The following is a 20,118-nucleotide window of genomic DNA, read 5'->3' as shown; positions in this document are numbered from 1 at the left end:
GGAGGAAGAGGATGACCAAAAAGGAAGTTAAAGGATAAAAGATAACAAACTTTTCTCATAATCAAGGTAAGCAAAGCTACCATGCTTAGACTGATATCGTAGGCCTCAGTGTGCTACATTATAGAAAGATATAAATATTCATTCAGGAAATGGTCCTGAAGAAAACAAGAACAACTATACTGGTCTAAATATTCATAGAAGTTTGAGGAAATGTTCCTGAAGAAAACAAAGAAGAGAACAACTGTGCTAGACTAAATATTCTGATAGTTTGGACTAGAGGCAAAATAATTCAGTAGGGATTATTTTTCAATATGCTAGGGGCCTTTCAAGGTATATGAAAAAGAAGATAATTCCAAAGGCTTGGAAAAAAAATTTTTTTTATCTCAGCATTACTGAAAAAAAAAAGTTGACTAAGAGATTATTTACCCACATGCCTATTTTCCCATCTCTTTGAAATCTTTTATCACAAAATATCTATACAGTGATCCTTGATGGATTAATAAAAAGGAATTTTCACAAATTATATTCTCCAGAAGTCATCTTTTTTCTTATTGTTTTGTTGGCCTCTTTTGCATTTTCTTTGTATCACATTCCTCACATTCCTTTTGTGTCAATGAAAAAGAATTAAGAAAAACCGATCAACAAAGTGATCATGTCTGACAGCTTATACAACATTTCACTGATTCACTTCTCTATCTAGAGGAAAGAAGTATATTTCCATATATATTCTCTGAAACCAAGACTGGTCATTATAATGAATCTGAGTTCAGTTGCCTTCTAGTGGTCAAAGTGAATTAACAATTCCAAATTGTTTTCCAGAACAATAGGAACAATTCACAGTTCCACCAACTATGTATCAGTATGTCTTATATTCACTTATGTTATTGTAGTTACTGAGTATATTGCTCTCCTGGTTTTGCTTTCTCAACTCTGTTTGTTCATGGGAATCCATATTTCTCTAAATCCATTTTCATTTTTTTATGATACAATAATATTCTTTTATATTCATGTACCTCATTTGCTTCAGCCATTCCCCAATCAAATGGGGCATCCATTTAGTTTATGGGGTTTTTTTCTCTCACAAAAATGTCTGAGAAGACTATTTTAAGTATATAAAATCCTTTTTTCTCTTTTTCACTTCCTTGGAGTGCATAATCAACAGTGGGATCATTAGGTGAGAGGATTATTCTTTAATAATCCTGAATTATTTTCCAGAATAGTTGGGCCAATTCACAGTTTCATCAGCAGTGAACCCTTAAATCTATTTATCTATCAGCTCTTTAACTTAGACTATTTTAGTCTATCATTTTTCCCCCATTGTGATAGGCGAGAGATAAAATCTCAGATTAGTCTTAATTTACATTTATCTTTTTGATAATGGAGCATTTCTTTTTTTTTGAAAATTTTTTGTTCATACTTTTTTTTTTAGGTTTTTGCAAGGCAAATGGGGTTAAGTGGCTTGCCCAAGGCCACACAGCTAGGTAATTATTAAGTGTCTGAGATCAGATTGAATTCAATATGCTAGGGGCCTTTCAAGGTATATGAAAAAGAAGATAATTCCAAAGGCTTGGAAAAAATTTTTTTTTATCTCAGCATTACTGAAAAAAAAAAGTTGACTAAGATTATTTACCCACATGCCTATTTTCCCATCTCTTTGAAATCTTTTATCACAAAATATCTATACAGTGATCCTTGAATTCAGGTACTCCTGACTCCAGGGCCGGTGCTCTATCCACTGCACCACCTAGCTGCCCCTTGTTCATACTTTTGTCCAAGGTCAAAACCCTGATGAGAATTCAGAATTGCCAAAAGATTGAGTTGAAAAAGAGCTCGCAACCTTAAGAGAGAAAAAAGAGAGGGAAACTAGATCAGGGATATATGGATTGTCTTCTATGGGTCACATAGCTATCTAGGTGAGGGAAGACCTATAGATCTAAAAGAAAAGACTGACCTTAGAGGAAATGAGGAGAAGGTTGTGGGACCAAACCAAGATCAGGTTGCCAATTCTTACTTGAAATTGAAGAATAAATCCAGATCCCAGACTTAAGAGTAATCTACTTTTCCAAAGATCAAAGCAACTAAGAAAGAGACCCCAGTCTTAATCTCAGTGTAAATGTTTAGTGAACTAGCAAAAAGAGTAATCCAGAGCATTAGTTAATAGGAATATAATCAAGGTATGCATACTTTCCTTATGGATCAGAAAAAAGTTCTGAAATTTATGGATTCTGAAAATTGTCCTAGACACTGTCCTCTTCTAGCCTTGGAGTTATCTGTATGAGGGGGTTTGAGATGGGGAGATTTTTCCATCTTGATTGGAATTCTTTTAACCATCCCAAGGGGGGAGAGTGGGAAGTCATTGGCAGAAGTAGTGAGTGGAGCACAGGATGGTAGGCACTTTGAATGGAGACTAATAATAGGGTGTTCATGTGACTAGAACTTTATCTGATTGCTGCTCCACTTATTAAAAAAATAGAAGAATGTTTACAATCAACTAAGGTTGATGGCTAGAAGCTTCTTTTTGAGTTAAAAAAACTGCAGAGGGGTGGCTAGGTGGCGCAATGGATAGAGCACCAGCCCCTGGAGTCAGGGGTACCTGAGTTCAAATCTGACCTCAGACACTTAATAATTACCTAGCCACACAGGCCTTGGGCAAGCCACTTAACTCCATTGCCTTTCAAAAACCTAAAAAAAAAAACTGCAGAAAATTTGACTACCCTCTGTCTCTGAAGTGTCTTGCCAATTGGTCTTTCATTTTTTAGTTTCTCTATTTCTTTGAGCCGTTTATACTTTTTTGATTTTGTTTAATCAAAAAAAATATGATCAATCGCAATTGCCTTTATGATGCATGTCTAGATCTTAACTACATTTAAGGAAGAGCATATTGAAGGAAGCCATTAAGCAAGTGAGAATACAAATAGATCAGGATAAGGATCTAAGCTCCCATCTTAAGAAAGTCAGGATTTCATCGTTAATTGGAGACTAAGTTGAAAGTAAGAAAAAATCTTATGGCTTTTGATTAGTCATAATTATTATTAACTTCCAAAAAAGCAGAATGAAATTATATCCAAGAATTTTTCTTTCATTTCCTTAGTATAAAAATGAGTCAGAGCATCATGTTTCCTATCTGGGAAAAGGTCAGAGGCTGTCATATTACTTGTTCTAACTCATTTTTTTCCCTTTCCTATCCTCCTCATCCCCAAATTTGAAGGTAGTAATTAGGGCATAGGGACCATAGAAATCACTTGATGAACAGAGAAATAGGTGTTGGCTGGTACCTAAGATACAGATAGTAGCCAGAAACTAAGAATTGGTTGCAGAGAGATCAGAAGGGCAGGAGACAAGCAGCAGGTTAAGCATAGCAGGGAAGGGGACAACTTTAGTGAGAAAAGCAGCTAACCCTTGATGTTGACAGAAGACATAGGCAGGAGTCATAATGTTGCTCTTCCATAGATTCCTTATGTGTGTGCCCTTCTACAATTGTCTTCCCATATGTAAGCCCTCCCCCATTGGTGGCGTATTAACCTAGAGTATAATGATATGCCTCTGAGTATATGGAAATCTTTATCAAGTCTTGATATCCTGTTTAATTGAATGATTTTTGCTTTTAACTAGTGTATCCTTTGGTTTGGCTGGTAAAAGAAACATACCAGTGGGGAGTTTTAGGCTGTTTTATTTTTTTTTAGTAAGGCCATGGGGTAAAGTGACTTGCCCAAGGTCCCACAGTTAAGTATTAAGTATCTGAGGCTGGATTTGAATTCAAGTCCTCCTGTCTCCAGGGCCAGTGCTCTATCTTCTTTGCCACCTCACTGCCCCCCAGATTATGGTTTTAAGTGGAAGATGACTCAATATGACGTGAACCTGGGGTAGTATTTATGATGGGTGCTTGAAGGAGGATCAATATATAAAGAGGGTATCCAGGAAATACAAAGAATAGACCTAGACCAAAGTTGTAATACTGCCTTATCATCCTGGCCCCAGTGCTGGCTTTGGAGTGTAGTATGGGGCCTGTAGGGAGTGGTATGACAACCATACCGTAGTTTGCAGGCAGCCAAGACAACTTGCAGTTTGTGGAAATAAGGTGTATGTGCATTAAATGATGGAGACAATTATGATAGTCCTTTACTTTCCCCAAAGAACCAGGATCTTCAGAAACCAAAGACTTGGAAAAGCAATGTTCTGGGGCTGTTCCTAACCATGTCTCTGCTGGTAGCTTCACAATACAAGTCAGCAATTTGTTGTGTCCCTTCTGAAAGCTCACCAACCTTTGCTTTAAACAGTCAATGCAATAAAGTTAATTGTTTCATCTGTATATCATGTCTATCTTTGTATTCCCTTTGCACTGTAAGCAAAAGTGTCTTGTCCATGACCAATTGTTCTGGATTGCAATAAATGTGGTTGAGGAGGTCACCTCTAGAAAAGTGAAAGAGGAAGTACGATTTTTTTTGGTAGGTTTTTGCAAGGCAATGGAGTTAAGTGGCTTACCCAAGGCCTGTGTGGCTAGGTAATTATTAAATGTCTGAGGCTGGATTTGAACTCAGGTACTCCTGACTCCAGGGGTTGGTGTTCTATCCACTGTGCCACCTAGCTGCCCCCTATTTTTTTTTTTTAAATAAGAAACTCCTTGTGTTGTGGGAGATGACAGAAAGTTATCCAGTACTGGATGGGAACCTGGTTGAAGAGGTTTCTAGTTCAGGTGATGTGGGTTGTAATTCATTAAAAAACAAACTTGAGAAACCAATAAATAACAATCCTCATCGTTATGTGAACCTAAGTCAATTCAACAATTTAATTCAATTTAACCAACATTTATTAAGAGCATTTATTATGTATCAGGCACTCTGCTCTGCAACGGATTCTCCCGAAAGTCACCGAGTCAGTCAAGAATCTTGATGAAGGCAAATAGTCTAATCTACTCAGTACAGATCTGGTTTATTTCCTGCCCTGTGTCTATTCACTTCTTTATGATTTTCAAGAACTAGAAAGATGCACTGGTATGGGCAGGTCAACTGATTGGGAAAGTCCAAAAACATTATATTAGGGTAGTGCCATGTCAGGCTGACTAAGCAGAGATGCAGCTAGGCAGGGCAGGAAGTGGGTCCTGGCAGCCAAACTGAGCTGGACACTGGGGTAGCCTGCTGGCAGCTGGCAGGGAGCGGGGTTCACAGGGAAAGGAATCCAGTTCCTGGTGAATAAAGGGATTAGGCACCAAAGCAGTGACTTCAGGCTCACAAACAAGACAAAAACACAGTTAACAAGGCGGAGCGGCTTAATTACAATGGACAACATAAGAGTCTAGTTACTAGAACTGAAGTACAAGCTCAGAAAATAGTAGATCTGATTTGACTGGTGCAAAGCCATCAACTATGAATCAATTCAATTCCACAAATATTTATTAAATACCAACTATGAACTGTACTAAGTGTTGGGCATACAAAGATGAAATGTCAGTTTTTGTCCTCAGAATTTATGATCTAAGAGGAATGATAGGACATGTACAGAAATAAATGAGATAAAATACTAAAAGGAAGTGTTTAAACAAAGGAAATTGGTGCTGGGAATAATCATTTAAAGCTGGGGAAAATCAGACCTTTGAGATGGGCCATAGAAGATCTTTTCCAACCTAAAGGCTAGACCAATTCCAAAGTCTCAGGACATATCTCAGCCTAGTTTTCATATATGTGACCCCAAAGCCCAGAACAGATTGCGGATTAAATTACTCTAGCCATAATGACTAGAGAAATACAGGGACAAAAGGTCAAGTCATCTTTACACCTCTTCCTAGAAATATGGTCCTCTTATGGAGGCAGCTATCTGTCCTTTCTCCGGGGGAGGGCATAATCCCAACACTAGACTTGTAAGGTTAACCAGAATACAGAGGAGAGAGGTGAGAGTAGTTCCTCTTTGTCTATAAATGATCTCTGGTTAGCAGAGCATGAGATGAAAACCAACGGATCTTATGTAATGACTATTATCTTATTTCCTGGAGCTGGCTATCAGGCATCCAGTTAACTATTATTTAAATAGTGTCTAGTCCTGTGCTGGTCACTGAAGGTAACAAGATGAGAGGCATGAGACTCTGAAGTGAGCTTCCATTCTTTTAGAGCAGTGGGATCTTGTGAGGACCCAAGTCATCATCTTGATTCTCCAAGACTTTGCAGGAGCACAATGCAGTGCAACCTGAGTTGGAATCCTGTCTTGTCAACCGTCCTGGCCCCATTGCTGGCTTTGGAGTGTATTTTGGGGCTTGTAGGGAATGGCTTTGCACTCTTCATCTTCTGCTTTCACATGCGACCTTGGAAGTCAAATACCATTTTTCTCCTAAGTCTAGTTCTCGCTGATTTCTTCTTGATTATCAACTTACCCTTTCGGGTTGATTATTATTTTCGTAACCAGACTTGGAAATTTGGACATTATGGCTGCAAGGTGAACCTGTTCATGGTGTCCACCAACCGTATTGCCAGCATTGTCTTCCTCACTGCTATTGCATTCAATCGATATCTGAAGGTGGTATGGCCCCACCACACCCTGAGCCGGGCATCTGCAGGGTCAGCAGTCCAGGTATCTATAGGACTGTGGGTGCTTGTCCTGTTCATAAATATGCCCCTACTCTTCTCCAATCCCCAGTCTCTCTACTCCGATGTCTCTTGCCTCAGTTTCTCAATAAACAATAAAAACTCTATGGCCTTGCGTTGGCACCAGACTCTCTATGTGCTGGACTTTTTTCTGCCATTGGGAATCATCCTTTTCTGTATCTTCAGTATCATCTTCACCATCAGAAGACGGAACCTGGGCAAGCAAGCAGGGGCACGACGGGCAATTCTTGTTCTGGGAGTGGTTGTTGCTGTCTACATTTTCTGCTTCTTGCCCAGCATTGTCTTTGGGATGGCCTCTCTCCTTGCTTACCAGTACAAGAATTGCCAGGCTTTCACCATCTGTGCACATCTGTTTCATGGAACACTGGCCTTCACCTACCTCAACAGCACTCTTGATCCTGTGTTCTACTGTTTCTCCAGTCCCAACTTCCTCTGCCAGAGCAAGATGCTGCTTTGTAGGAGAGACCCATCAGCTAAAATACAAAATGAGCAGGAGGATGATGATGGCAGCTCTATCCAACCAAGCAGGTAGATTCAAAGAGTGAATGCAGAATCTTTGCAGGATTAGGTCCACATATTGGTCCCTCTAGGTGAGGTGTGAAGTAGCCTTTTGCCCTACTCCCCCTGATCTTATCTATTTTTGGAAAAATAACTGAGAACCTTGGATAAAGGGATTTTATCACTCTGGTCATTAGGCTCCATCATACAAATTTTGGTATATGGGAACCTGCCTCATAAACTTCCTCTGTCCCAGTCAGTCCTCAGTCTAAGAAGCTCAAAAGAAGAGGACTAGCTAGACATGACTGGGGAAGGATGGGTTTCTCTGGTGATATCCTAAGACTTCTCTATGGTCCAATCTCAAATGAGTGGTGGGACAGGATTTGCAAGATGACATGAGCCCTAGGACTTGAAAGGGATTTGAAAATGGATCATGCCTGGTTCTTCAAATTTAAGTCCAGTCATTCCTGTAATGCTCTCCTGTTCTGCCTTAATAAACCAAACTCACAGAAGGAACATCTAACCTGGTCTTTGTTTGTTCCTACGAACTTGACCACAGCACTGCCTCCTTGAAATTAGGGACAAAAATATATGGGAAGCACTTAGGGAGTAAGTGAATGAGTGAGTTTATGTTTGAGAGAGATAGTACAAAGACCCTTCTCTTGGAATGTGTGTCTGGGTGTTTTGAGTAGAATATTCACATAATGGTCAAAATCCTAAATTGAACTGTCATGTGTGCTTTAAGACTGACCCCCCTTCCCCTCATCCCCATTAAGGGACTATACAGAACTGGTTTGTAAATCATTCCTTCCTCTCTCCACCTAAACCCACACCTAAATAGCAGCTGCGATAGCTTCCTGGATCCTCAGGGATCAAGAAAATCTTCAATATCTTTCTCCCTTCAATATCTCAATGAGAATCCATTCACTATGAATTTATCTGAACCTTTCAGGAGCTTAGATGTATGCCTAGGTGGTTTCACATTTGGGGGAACAAATCCACTCAAAGCCACTGCACATCCCTGGGGTCCAGGGGAAGACAGGTTGATTTAAGGTAACCTTGATCCACTCCTAGAAACCCCTTCCTTCTAGTATCCACTTGGGGAAACAGTCTGTTCTTCCATCTCCTTTATAAATTTATCCACTTAAATGGATATGGTTATTCTAGACCTTGTTCTATCTCAAGAAGGTATTCTTTACCTATTTGTGCATATCATGGACCCCTGTTCTATAGCAACAAAACCATCATTCATTATTTTCTTCACCTACACGTTCCTCTCCCTTTGAAATAAATTTTACAGTTGGAAAAATCTTTCCAAATCATATAATCCAAGCTTAAAAAATGTAAAAGCCCTTAGAGCATCATCTAAGCAACCCCACTCCTGACCTCATTCTCACCATTTTTTTTAAATTCTCACAAACTAGACAATAGAAATCCACAGAAAGTCTCTTCTAAAATAGTGAATGAGTTTTCAATATGCTTCTTTCCTAGTTTCTGCCTCCTCATTTTCCCTTTTCCCCCATTTCTCATCTCATCCTACCTTCACTCCCAATTTGTTTCCTGGAAGTGCCAATCCTAGTTGGAGTGGAGAGAGGATTAGAATGTATTCCTCATTTCTCTTAAATGTTTTCCTTTCTCCACTCCCTATTTTCAATTAAAATCTCCAAGGAAAATAATGGGAGAATCACAATCCCAACTCAGCTCTGAGCTGCTTCCCATTTCAAATTTCCAAATGAAAAATCCCTAAAAGCACTATTTGGATGAATACATCCAAATACTATCGCCCATTTCCTTCCCTATCATGGTAGCTTCTCCAGGAAGCAATTTGGGACCAAAAGAAAAATGAGCTAGAGTAAGGACTGGCAAATTGCCTTCTATGGGGGGGGGGGGAGGGAAGATGGGGGGGGGAATTGTAAAACTCAAAATAAATACAATCTTTAATTAAAAAAAAGAAAAATGAGCTAGAATCTAAAGAGTTTCTCCTAGTTACAATTTGGAAATTCTGAGGTCTCAGGAACAGTGAGGAATTCATACCTAATCTGTTGCTATCATTTAAGTTCAATCAGAAACTTTCAGGAGTGGGTGAAACAAATTATGATCAGGTTTTTGTCCAAGGTAATGGTTTTGATTTGGTTGTATAAAGTGAATGTACAATATGACTCCTGAGGCTTAACTAATGGAAAACAGAATTTTTCTTTTTTTTCTCAGGGATGCTCATAAAACTAATTAGAAGTAGCCAAGGCACTGTAGTGGCTTTAGAGTCAGAAGACCTCAGTTTGACCACAATTCTGCCATTTACTGGCAGTTTAACTGTGGACAAGTGAATTATCCTCTTTGAATCCATTTCCTTGTCTATAAATCCTGGTTTGGGTTAGTAGTAACATCAGAACCATAAGCATCAGGTACAGCAGGGGAATAGTTAGGGGTCTATGAGACAAACAAGGAAAAGCTACCTGGTTAGGAGGAAGGATGGTAGAGTCCCTTTAAACTGAACAAAGCAACCTATACACCCTCCAATTGCATCAGATACTCACTCTAACATACTAAACCACGAAGTGAGGTGATTTTTTTCCCTACCTATCCAGTCCTAACAGAGGTTAGTTCTATATACCTATAAAGTAATTCTTCTTATAGAACCTAGGAAGTGGAAAGAACTTTACAGGCTCTTCCTCTTATCCAGTTCCTGAATCCTAACAGGTTATCTCTTAGCCTCTACCTCATAATGAGGCATCTTACTACAAGAAATAAAAACATGCCTAATCTCTTCAAGGTGGTCATAAGAAACACCAGACCCACCTCTTACAGTGGGTCAAGTCTAATAGATTTTGGGCTCCAGAAAAGGTAGAATTTTAACAGAAATATTGAAAACACAGTTGAGAGTTTATTTTAGTTTTTTCCTTTTGGACTTTTCATGCCATAGAGGGGAACTGAGACAGAGAGAAAGTGATGCTGTCATAGAGGAAAACTGCAGGCTTTAAAACATCATTTGACTAAAGTCATAAAAGCAAAGAGCTTTTTTATACATTATATACTTGGTGTATTATTTGTGTGTGTCTCTGTCACTCACTGGGACATGTGGACTAGACTACAGTGCATAACAAAACTCATCATGCTACAAGAGAATTTTATATTCACAGGTTGGGAAAGCCTGAGAAACCCTCAAGAGCAGCAAATGAGTCCTCTATTTCATATAAAGCTGGATTACAAATTTGAGTGGTAAGTTATAAAATTCTTTCCCCTTCAATTCTTCCATGAGAATTTGCTTGCTTCTAGGAAGTTTAGGGGTTGCTGACCTGATAACCTTCAAATGCAGAAGCAACTTTTTTGAACAAAGTTTATAGGGAACCAATACTTTTTCAAAGTTCAGTGGTAAAAGTTCTCAGAATCAAATGACTAGGATACTATTCCTCTTTACAGCCTGGCCTGGTATGTACAATTCCCTGGACCCCAGAGAATGGTTCATTGTTTAACATCCTCAGGGGATGGAGGTAACAATGGCCAAAGTAAATTAGAAGGCTGTATTTAATAAGGGCTTTCCACAGGCAGAGGAAAGGACAAAACCATTTAACCTCTTAGGTTGATAAAAAAAAAAAAACCCAACCCATTCATGAAACAGGAACATATTAAAAATCTCAATCATGTTTGCCATGTGAGCAGGCAAAGAAATTTATTTTCTTTTTCCTAAGGATTACTTTTAAAGAAATCTTTCTGGGTTTTCTGAGCTTCTAATCTCCTTTTTTCACCCTGGTCTCCATTGAGCTAACTCCTCTTCTGGTACCAAGCCTCTATCTCACATTATTCCAGAGGGCAGATTTGGAAATATTCTTGGGAAAAGGGTCTGGGTTGTCTCCCTCATTTGGGGGGAAAGAGAGTAATTAATGTTTCTGAAAGTCAACTTCATAATGGAAGCTTCAAACCCAGAGTATCATATCCAATATGTATCACATTCTCTTATGTTCACTCAAACCCATCTATTAAGGACAAAACTGACAAGAGAGACAGGGACCCCCAAGACTCACTCAACTCAATGTTATCTCACATTTCCTGAAGGTTTAAATACTATAGGGACAATGAACCTAATAAGAAGGGAAAACATGATGGCCTGTGCCTGCAGCTCTGAGTGTTTCCTTTTCATTCCTAAGTCTTAGAGAAATGAGACTTACAAGTGATACAATTTAGATTCAGCAGTATCATCTACCTTTCCAGGGAGAACTATTTCCTCTCTTTTTTGTTTTGTTTTTTTTCAATTCAGCCTCAGTTGATAACTGCACAAAAACCAGTTATAAAGACACCAAGGTCTGGTGCTGAGAATAAGAATTCAAGCCAGCAGATGTAGAGAAGCAAACCTGTATTCATGCAGATTCTTTGGGGCTTCTAAGGTCTGTGTCTGTCTTATATTTTTACTCTTTCTTCCTCCATCCCAGTTTCCATCTGGCTAAAAGGCAAAGTTATTCTTTGCTAGACAGATACGTCCATTTGAGGGCAGATTCACCTTTTGCTGGTTTGTCACTGGGAATACCTACTGGTAGGCATGAGTCCAGGACACTTGGATTATCTTCAGTGAATAGAATGAAAATTCCCTTAGAAAGGAAGAAAATGTTTTGTGTCATATCATTTATGACAAATTTGAGGCAAAGTTTAAGCAGGAAGGGAAATGAAGGGGGGCAAAGGTAATCTAAGAGCTACATATGAACATTAAGGCCTCAGGCTATACCCAACAATTAAAAAGATAGGCGATAAGGAAGGGAGGAGCTTTCACAGAATCAAAAAAGGCAATTTCTGCTACTTGAGGCAAGATAATTCTGGAGACTCTTGCTGCCCAGGGGAAAGAGAACTGTTTCCCCCTTTAAAATAAACCACACAACTAATAAGAACTTGGCATCAAAGAGGAAGTTATATGAAGGTGGTAGCAAAGCTATGTGACTGTGATGCTTGGAAAAGAGGAAAAGATGTCACATTATATGAGCATAATTTCTAAAGAATTCTTTCAGAAAGATGTTATACCCCTTCCTCTACACAAATATACATCCTCACAAACCACAGTCAGTCTGATCCATGAAACATTATTGTTTCTCCAAAGCAGTAGGGCTTAGTGGTTGATGCTTCATTCTAGGCGATACAACTGACCATTTATGTGCTCAAGAGGAGGGGAAAAAAAACTGCCAATCCTGTGATGCCGGAGGGCTGCGAAATAAAACAGGGTAAAGCAGGGCAAACTTTAATCTCCTTTCCCAAATGGGTCCTGCTCTTGGGCAGTTTGTACCTCGAGAGGCTAAGGGAGATGCTATCGATTCACAAAATGAAGATGTAGCTTTGGGGATCTGAACTCAAGTGTCCCGGCTGTGGGCCATTGACTAAGTGAGGGGTCAGATCATGGGGGTTTCAAGCTTGAATGTGCCAGAGCACAACTGCCTCTTCCTAAGCCAAAGCTGTGAACATCAGTAGGACAGTGAAGAAAGTCTTGGTTTGGAGGATGGGTTGAGGGCATCTCAGTCTGAAACACAGCATGTGAGTTCTGGAAAAGAGAAAGAGAGAACTGGAGTCAGCAGATGCATAATCAACCTATGAGCTAATGATCAGTAAGGGATAGTTTTGACTCCACTTAAAACCTGGTCAAATCCTAAACAGAGACATGCTTAGACTATAATTGGTGCCTGGTCTACGCAACCCTTTAGAAATATAATTGAGGCAAAAAGAAATATGAGGATACATGTGACTGAAGGCATTTTTTTCCTTTTCAAGATGCAAATAAACAATCAATCATGATATTTTAATGGCTTTACAAAATAGGACGGACACAAATCACAATAATGGAACTCTACTGGGTTAGACTGCCACCTAGTGACCAAGTCATTAGGTCACGTTTCTGAAGTTTATAATTGGCCACCGTATTAGTATCCAAGAACTGGCAAGGCATGCAGCAAATGGCTGTGGGATTTATCAAGAAGTTACCTTAGAGGCCAGCAGTCTTCTCTATGACCCAGCCAAGGCTGCTTAGTTGTTCTTTTATCTTTCTCTCTCTCTAGTCTTTCCTATGTCTTGTAACCTTTTAAAAAAATTTTTATTTTATTTCCACCCATGTTTTCCCCAGTCTGAATGATGATTCCTTACAGGCAGAATTGAACCCAAGTAGCCAGTGGCTACATTTTGGTGACCAACAAAGGGATTCTCTTTGCCCAGACTGGGAAATCGGATCGGGCTCCAGAGCACTGTCCTTAGCTACGTGAGCAACAATTGAATTTTGATTTTTTCCCCCCTGGCATAGTCTTGGTTCTCCTTAGTGCTCAAACCCCCTGAAGCTCTGGTTATAGGTAATTGCTATATTACAACATATTGATCTGCCTGACATCAGGTATAATAAAACAGAAAGACAATATTCCAATGAAATCATTTAGCCCTATGGGATTTGATGTTCAGATCTAGACTAAGTGATCTTTGAAATGACCCTAGCCTCAACAAAAGGATTCTTTTAAAAGTTCCCTCATGGGGCCCATTGAAAAATATTGTCTGTATAAGGGAACCTGTCCTTGTGTCCCTCTCTTCTCTGTAATATCAAATTGCCATGATCATTCCAGGTATATCAAAATTAAGTATGAGAGTGAGCCAGCGGATCAGGATAACGCCTATTGGCATCTTTAATAGCTTTAAAGGAGAGATCCATTCTCCAACTAGAATTTTTGTTCATTCTAAACATGGCTAGCCAAAGCAAAATAGAAAATTTTGGAGCAAATTACTCTTTGGACATGCCCAGTTTTCAAAATGTTTTTTTCAGTACATTTGTTTATACTATTGGAGCTTTTGTTTGCAGCTTATGTGGGATCCATCAACAAATCTGTGTTACATTGGAACCCATGTCCTTATAAAAGATATTTTGATACTGGCTTAGGATTATAAAGTATAATTCTTGGCCCTTATAGATCTTCTGTTTTTGTCCTAAATTATTAGACCTCTGTTAAATAGCCTTTTCTGTTGCAATCTCTGATTTTTGCTTGCTCAATTTTTTCCCCTTTTTTGTTTCTCTTAGCTGTATAGCTCCAAGACCAGCCTCTGCAGATGCCAGCCAGCTGTGCTAGTCAATCATTCTCTGGACCCTGCCTCAATGAAGCCCTTGCATCTCCAAATGGACTCTGAAAAGGCCCAGAAGATTCTGGTCCTAAAATGATTGGGGGGGGGGGGGAAGATGAAGAGAATTTGAATGTAACAGAAAGAATCTGTGTGGAGATGTAAATTGACTTGAAGTAGAGAATTATGATTGTAACAGAAATAATTGTAATCTTGGGTGGGGACCCTCCCCATTCTCAAAGTACCATTGTTTAATGTAAAATTTGTATCCAGATCTCCTTGGGCTTTCCCCTCCACCTAATTCCCAGTGTATTAAGACAAAGGGAGTTTACCTTTTGCTCTGGATGAGAGAAAAGACATAAAAACCTGAGCTGGACTCCAATTCAGGGCCGGCAGTCTTCTCTGACCATGGCCCAGTCAAGGCTGCTTGGTTCTTTTATCTTTCTCTCTCTAGACCTTCTTAGGTCTTGTAACCTTTTAAATAAATTTTTATTTTATTTCTACCCCCACAAAAAAAAGTTACCTTAGAAAATTTAGCTATTACAAAGTGTGTGTTCTAAATAGGTTATAAAGTCTTCTCCCAAAGTGAGGTACTGACCCATCTAGCCCAAAGGCAAATAATGAAATAGTCACTCAGTAAAGACTAAGGAAATGAAAACTGCCCCCAAATCACAATGAAAAACCTGAGAGGAGTGAGCTTTCATTTCCCTTTGCATCTTCCCTCTGAAGAAATATAGGAATTCTTGGTAGAAATGAGTAAAGGCAACAATGTTACTTGCAGATGATGTCAATAGTATCTTGTGCTATCAAAGTTTTGAGAGGTGAGGTTTGGCAGAAAGGATTGGCTGGGATGAAAGTGTCCCCACCAGACACTAAGATTGGACAGATCTGTTGCCGCTAGTCAACTCTCCACTAGTTTGCCTCCTTATTTGAGCACTTTAGCCACATAGCACACCAATCCCAAGGAGAAGACTCAAATGTTTAAGTGGCAACTCAAAAATTTCCTTTTGCAACATACTAGATTGATGCAGAATCACTAAACCTGATGGTCAGAAGAAGAGATCTTGTGGATTCCTCTAGTCTGGTACTTCAATATAATTGCTTCTAGGACATTTCTGACAAGTTATCAAGTAGCCTTTGATTGAAGCCTTCTAGGAAGAGGCAAGCTACTACCTTTCAAAAGAACCCATTCTACTTTTGGAAAGCTCTAAAATTTTAGCATATTTTTTTCTTAAATTCCTTTTTTAAAAATTTATTTGGGGCAATAGTTAAGTGACTTGGTCAAGGTCACACAACTAGGCAATTATTAAGTTTCTGAGGCCGCATTTTAACTCAGGTCCTCCTGACTAGTGCTCTATTCATTGAACCACTTAGCTGCCCCCTTAAATTTTTCTTATAGCAATTTCTATCTATTCCTAGTTCTATCCTCTGGGGCCATGCAGAACAAAACTAAATTCTTCTCTAGAGAACTGTTCCTCTGATACTTGACAGTAGCTATCACGTTCTGTTAAGTCTTACCTCAACCATTCCCAGTTCCTTCAACATAGTTATACAGAACAACCTTGCCTCCCTTTTTAAAGATTTTTTCTTTTACAATTTTCCCCTTAATCTTACTCCCCCCCCGTAAAAGGCAATTTGCCAGTCCTTGCATTGTTTCCATAGTATACATTGATCCAAACTGAATTTGATGGCCTTTTTGACCACTCTTTGGATGTTCTCCAGTTTATCTTTCCCAAAATGTGATACTTCCATGATGAGCTGCCCTAAATCCAAATAAAAGCACCAACTCCCTAATCCTGGATAGCATGCTTCTTCTCATGTAGCTGAAGGTGGCATTAGCTTTGTTGGTTCACATACCACAACTGACTTTTTTGTATATCCACAGATTTTTTTTTTCAAATGAATGTATACATACCTCATTATATATATTTTCCTTTGGACATAGTTTGCTTGCATTAGACTGTGAGCTCCTTATAGGCAGGGTTTGGTTTTGTTTTTCTTTTTTTCTTCTTTTTTTTTAAAGGATTTTGTGAGGCAAATGGGGTTAAGTGGCTTGCCCAAGGCCACACAGCTAGATAATTATTAAGTGTCTGAGACCACATTTGAACCCATGTACTCCTGACTTCAAGGCCGGGTGCTTTATCCACTACACCACCTAGCCACCCCTAGTTTTGTTAAGGTACTTAGTACATAGTAAATTTTAAAGAAAGGCTTATTAAAGTGACCGCCTTCTGCCTCATATTGTGAAACTAATTTTGAAAATCCAAGCATAAACGTCAGATTTAACCTTATTCAATTTCATCTGGCTTAATACCATTTGGAATCTGACAGATCCAACTATTCCCTCCTGTGCTTTGTGTCATCTGCAGTCCTGATAAGGAACACCTCTGGTTTAATCCAAATCACTGATAAGCCATTCAGATTTCTGAGGAATTCCACTAAAATTCTCCTTCCAAGTAGATATTAAAATTATTACAATTCTAGGTACAATTGTTGGGCCAACTCTGCTTCTCTATTGCTTATTATCTATGGAACTATTCATATCTTGCCCATGAATTGCTTGGGAGACTTGACTCAAGACTGTGAAATCTTAATTGATGTCATCCAACACTGTAGAGCACAAAGCATCCAGACATGACCATCTTGAGAAACTCTTGTTCACTTAGTCCCAAGTTTGCCAATGGATAAACTCAACACATATTGGGGGTGTTCCTTACTTTCTCATGATAGTGTGAAGATATCAGTGGAATAACCATAATGTCCCTTACTCTAGTCAAATAGTCCATTTTCTTTGATAATAAATTCCCCTGACGAAATCTTTTCCTCCCATCCTTGAAAGTAATTCAGTCATTTTATTTTGTAGCCTACTTTATTCCATGTGCATCTGTACTGCCTTTTAAATTCACTGTAGACTATGAAATTTCAAAAATTGCAGTCACATACAACATTGGTTAAATATTGGTGTTCACAAGATGGGCTTGTTTCTGAGAGAAGTTAAGGGGTCATTGAAAGAATTCTTCAATTTCCTGGCTTTGGTTTTTCTTCTTTGATTCTGGGCCCAATTATCTGTGTGTTATTGTCTCTCTCTCTCTCTCTCTCTCTCTCTCTCTCTCTCTCTCTCTCTCTCTCTCATGCACATACACAAACACACAAACATACTGATATACACCCAAAAGAATGCATCGAAGCATTTTTAAAAAAAGACATGCAAAAGAAAAAAGAACAATCGCCAGAAGGAAATACAGACAAACAGGGCAGTTGTGATATTTTTGTGTTGGATTTATTATATGCCATATTTCTTTTCGATAGGATAGACATGCTGGTAGATAAAGAAAATACCATAAAGTATACTTAGATTTTCAAAAAGGCCCTTCAAATTAAGTCAGCACAAATATTGTGATATTTGGTAATTTCAACATTTTAAGACTAAGTAAAATGGAAAAATGGAGAAAAACACATTAGAAAATTATTAAGAAATGAGAAAAAGTTAAAAACTGGTAAGACTACACAGAACCCACCCTTCCATATATGTGTATGTGTGTGTGAATATACATGCTATTTTTTGAGAAAAGAATAAGTGTTAGACATAAAAAATGCTGCATAAGATGAAACAAAAAAAAAGCAATTATATTTTAGTAGCAAGAGAATGATTTAATGATGGAGTCGTTCCTTAATAATTCATTCAGATGACTGAATGAATCTAGAATGAAACTTTCCCTTGCTGGATTTTTTTCCCCTCTACTTTTTGAAGGACAAAATTTTAAAGACTTTTATAAACTAATGAAGACTGAAGTGAAAAGAACCAGGAAAACAATTTATATATATATTAACAAAACCGTAAAGACAAACAATTTTTAAAGTTCTAGGAACTATGATGAATATAATAACCATTCACTGTTCCTGAGGAATGATAAGTCATACTATCCTCTTCCTGACAGAGATGAAGGCTTTAAGGTGCGGAATGAAACATATACATTTTTTTTGCATAGAGTCAAAAAGGGACTTAATATTTATAAGTAGCTCTTTTTATGCTAAGAAAGAATTAGAAAATGAGAGGATAATCATTAATTGGAGAATGGGGCAAGTTATGTTATATGAATCTGATAGAATACTATTGTGTTATAACAAATAAGGAAGGTGAAGGTTATAGAAAAACCTGGTAAGACCTATATGAAGCGATGCAAAGTAAAGTAAGCAGAACCAGGAAAATAATATATGTAGTAACAGCAATATTGTAAGGAAAATTGGCTGTGAAAGATCAATACAATAATCCATTACAACTTGGATTGATAATATAAAATGCTATCTACTTCCAAATAGAAAAATTAAAGAATGCAGATGAAACATTCTCTTTTCTTTTTCTTAATAACATGGCTAACATGAAAATGTTTTGTGTGACTGTATATGTATAATAGGTAATGCATTTCTTGTTTTCTCACTGGGTAGAAGAGGGATAGGGGAATAGCATATGGAACTGAAAATTAAAAACTATTTTTAAAAAACAGAGTTTTGCAACTTTTAAGGAAGTGGAATGTCTGCAATTTCAGATGAGGTAATGAATTATTAGTTTTAGTTAAAATTTTATTTTGTTACATGAGTTCTTTCAGAGTGGAGGAAATGGAAACCAAAACAAAACATTAATAAGACTTAGTGGGGGGGCAGCTAGATCAGCCCTGGATTCAGGAGAACCTAAGTTCAAATCTAGTCTTAGACACTTAATAAATGCCCAGTGGTGTGACCATAGGCAAGTCATGCAACCCCATTGCCTTAAATTTATTTATTTAGATTTTTTTTTCAAGGCAATGGGGTTAAGTGGCTTGGCCAAGGCCACACGGCTAGGTAATTATTAAGTGTCTGATGTCGGATTTGAACCCAGGTACTCCGGACTCCAAGGCTGGTGCTCTGTCCACTGCACCATCTAGCTGCCCCTTAAGTTATTTAAAAAACTTAATTGTGTAAAGAATAAACAAAAAGGGATGAAATGATAATTAAGGCAAATCAAAAAACTATTAGCTGCTGTTTAGAGGAAGACAATGTAATCTCTAACAGATGCTCAAATGATTGAAGCCCCCTATCACTAATATATCATGCTTCTGTGCCAGGTCGTGCTGTTTCCTGAATTTCAAATCTATTTCTTTTGTTCAGGTAGTGAACTCCAATGATATTATTAATAATATTTCTGTCTCTGTGGTGGTTTTGATAAAGATTATCCTCAAGTCAGAAGCATACACCTTAAGAGAAATCAGTCAGAAAAGAGTCAAGCAATTACTAAACATGCTAATACAATTTATGATAAAGGCAATGCCTTTGGAACCCAAGTAAGGGTTCACGCACCTCAGTACTCTACTGAAAAAGGCAGGTTCAAGGGACGTACCATGAAAGAGTACAGTTGTGCTCCTTGAAATCAACTTTAAAAGTAAGATATAATTCATTTTCTGTTAGGAGCCATTCATGATCTTTTTGTTCAGAAACTTATTCAATACTTTAAAAGTTCAGCTGTATTTCCTACCAGTATACCTCTTAGAAAAAAGGGCTTCCTTTTTTTTTTATTACCCATTGTGTGAAAATACTACTTCCTTTCATTTATCCAAATATACCATGTTCAAGTTTCAAAGGGTACTGCCTTATTCTAGTACTTCAGGATTTGTTGAATAATTGTTTTCACCTAACCATTCCTGATTTTATGGGTTTTGATGGGAGTCCATTCTTAGTCTTAAAGTTTTTCAAACTAAAGAATATAACTCAATATTTTCTCATATGGCAACCTCACCCCCCTCACCCCCCTCCAAAAGCCTAGTTCAGACCCCAATATAATGTAAGTCTTTATGGTAAGGACTATTTATTGCTTTATGGAGACTGTATTGCCAATACACTAACAAGAATAATATACGGTCTCTAAATTTAAAGCGAACCAAACTTCTGAAAGAGCTTTTCAGAACATTTTATACAATTTAGATGTTTTATG

The 20,118-nt window shown here is 38.1% G+C and overlaps 2 protein-coding genes across 3 annotated transcripts in view; one reads left to right on the top strand and one right to left on the bottom strand.

Annotated features, from left to right (window-relative positions):
• Positions 1-3,316: 3,316 nt before the first annotated feature.
• MTA3 (metastasis associated 1 family member 3) overlaps positions 3,317-20,118 on the bottom strand; it is a 194,694-nt gene continuing 177,892 nt past the window's right edge. For both annotated transcript variants that reach the window (XM_074204684.1, XM_074204676.1), the window contains exon 17: positions 3,317-12,606. In XM_074204684.1, coding sequence (XP_074060785.1) covers positions 12,581-12,606 — 26 coding nt within the window. In that variant the 3' untranslated portion in view covers positions 3,317-12,580. The remainder of the gene's footprint in view (positions 12,607-20,118) is intronic.
• Positions 6,047-16,129, top strand: OXER1 (oxoeicosanoid receptor 1). The gene is made up of 3 exons (XM_074204693.1): positions 6,047-7,121; positions 10,229-10,307; positions 14,116-16,129. Exons 1-2 carry the CDS (start codon positions 6,166-6,168, stop codon positions 10,302-10,304), a joined length of 1,032 nt encoding a protein of 343 aa, XP_074060794.1. The 5' UTR covers positions 6,047-6,165; the 3' UTR covers positions 10,305-10,307; positions 14,116-16,129.

The sequence above is a fragment of the Macrotis lagotis genome, chromosome 1, assembly GCF_037893015.1.
Source record: "Macrotis lagotis isolate mMagLag1 chromosome 1, bilby.v1.9.chrom.fasta, whole genome shotgun sequence".
NCBI lineage: Eukaryota > Metazoa > Chordata > Mammalia > Peramelemorphia > Peramelidae > Macrotis > Macrotis lagotis.
Note: the sequence above shows the minus strand (reverse complement) of the source record. Positions and strands in the feature narration are given on the sequence as shown.

Bases quoted from the DNA above. Each gene is read 5' to 3' on its own strand.
- OXER1 (XM_074204693.1), top strand. From the start codon at position 6,166: ATGCAGTGCAACCTGAGTTGGAATCCTGTCTTGTCAACCGTCCTGGCC. The intron at 7,122-10,228 runs GTAGATTCAAAG...TTATATTCACAG, and splicing joins AGCTCTATCCAACCAAGCAG to GTTGGGAAAGCCTGAGAAAC.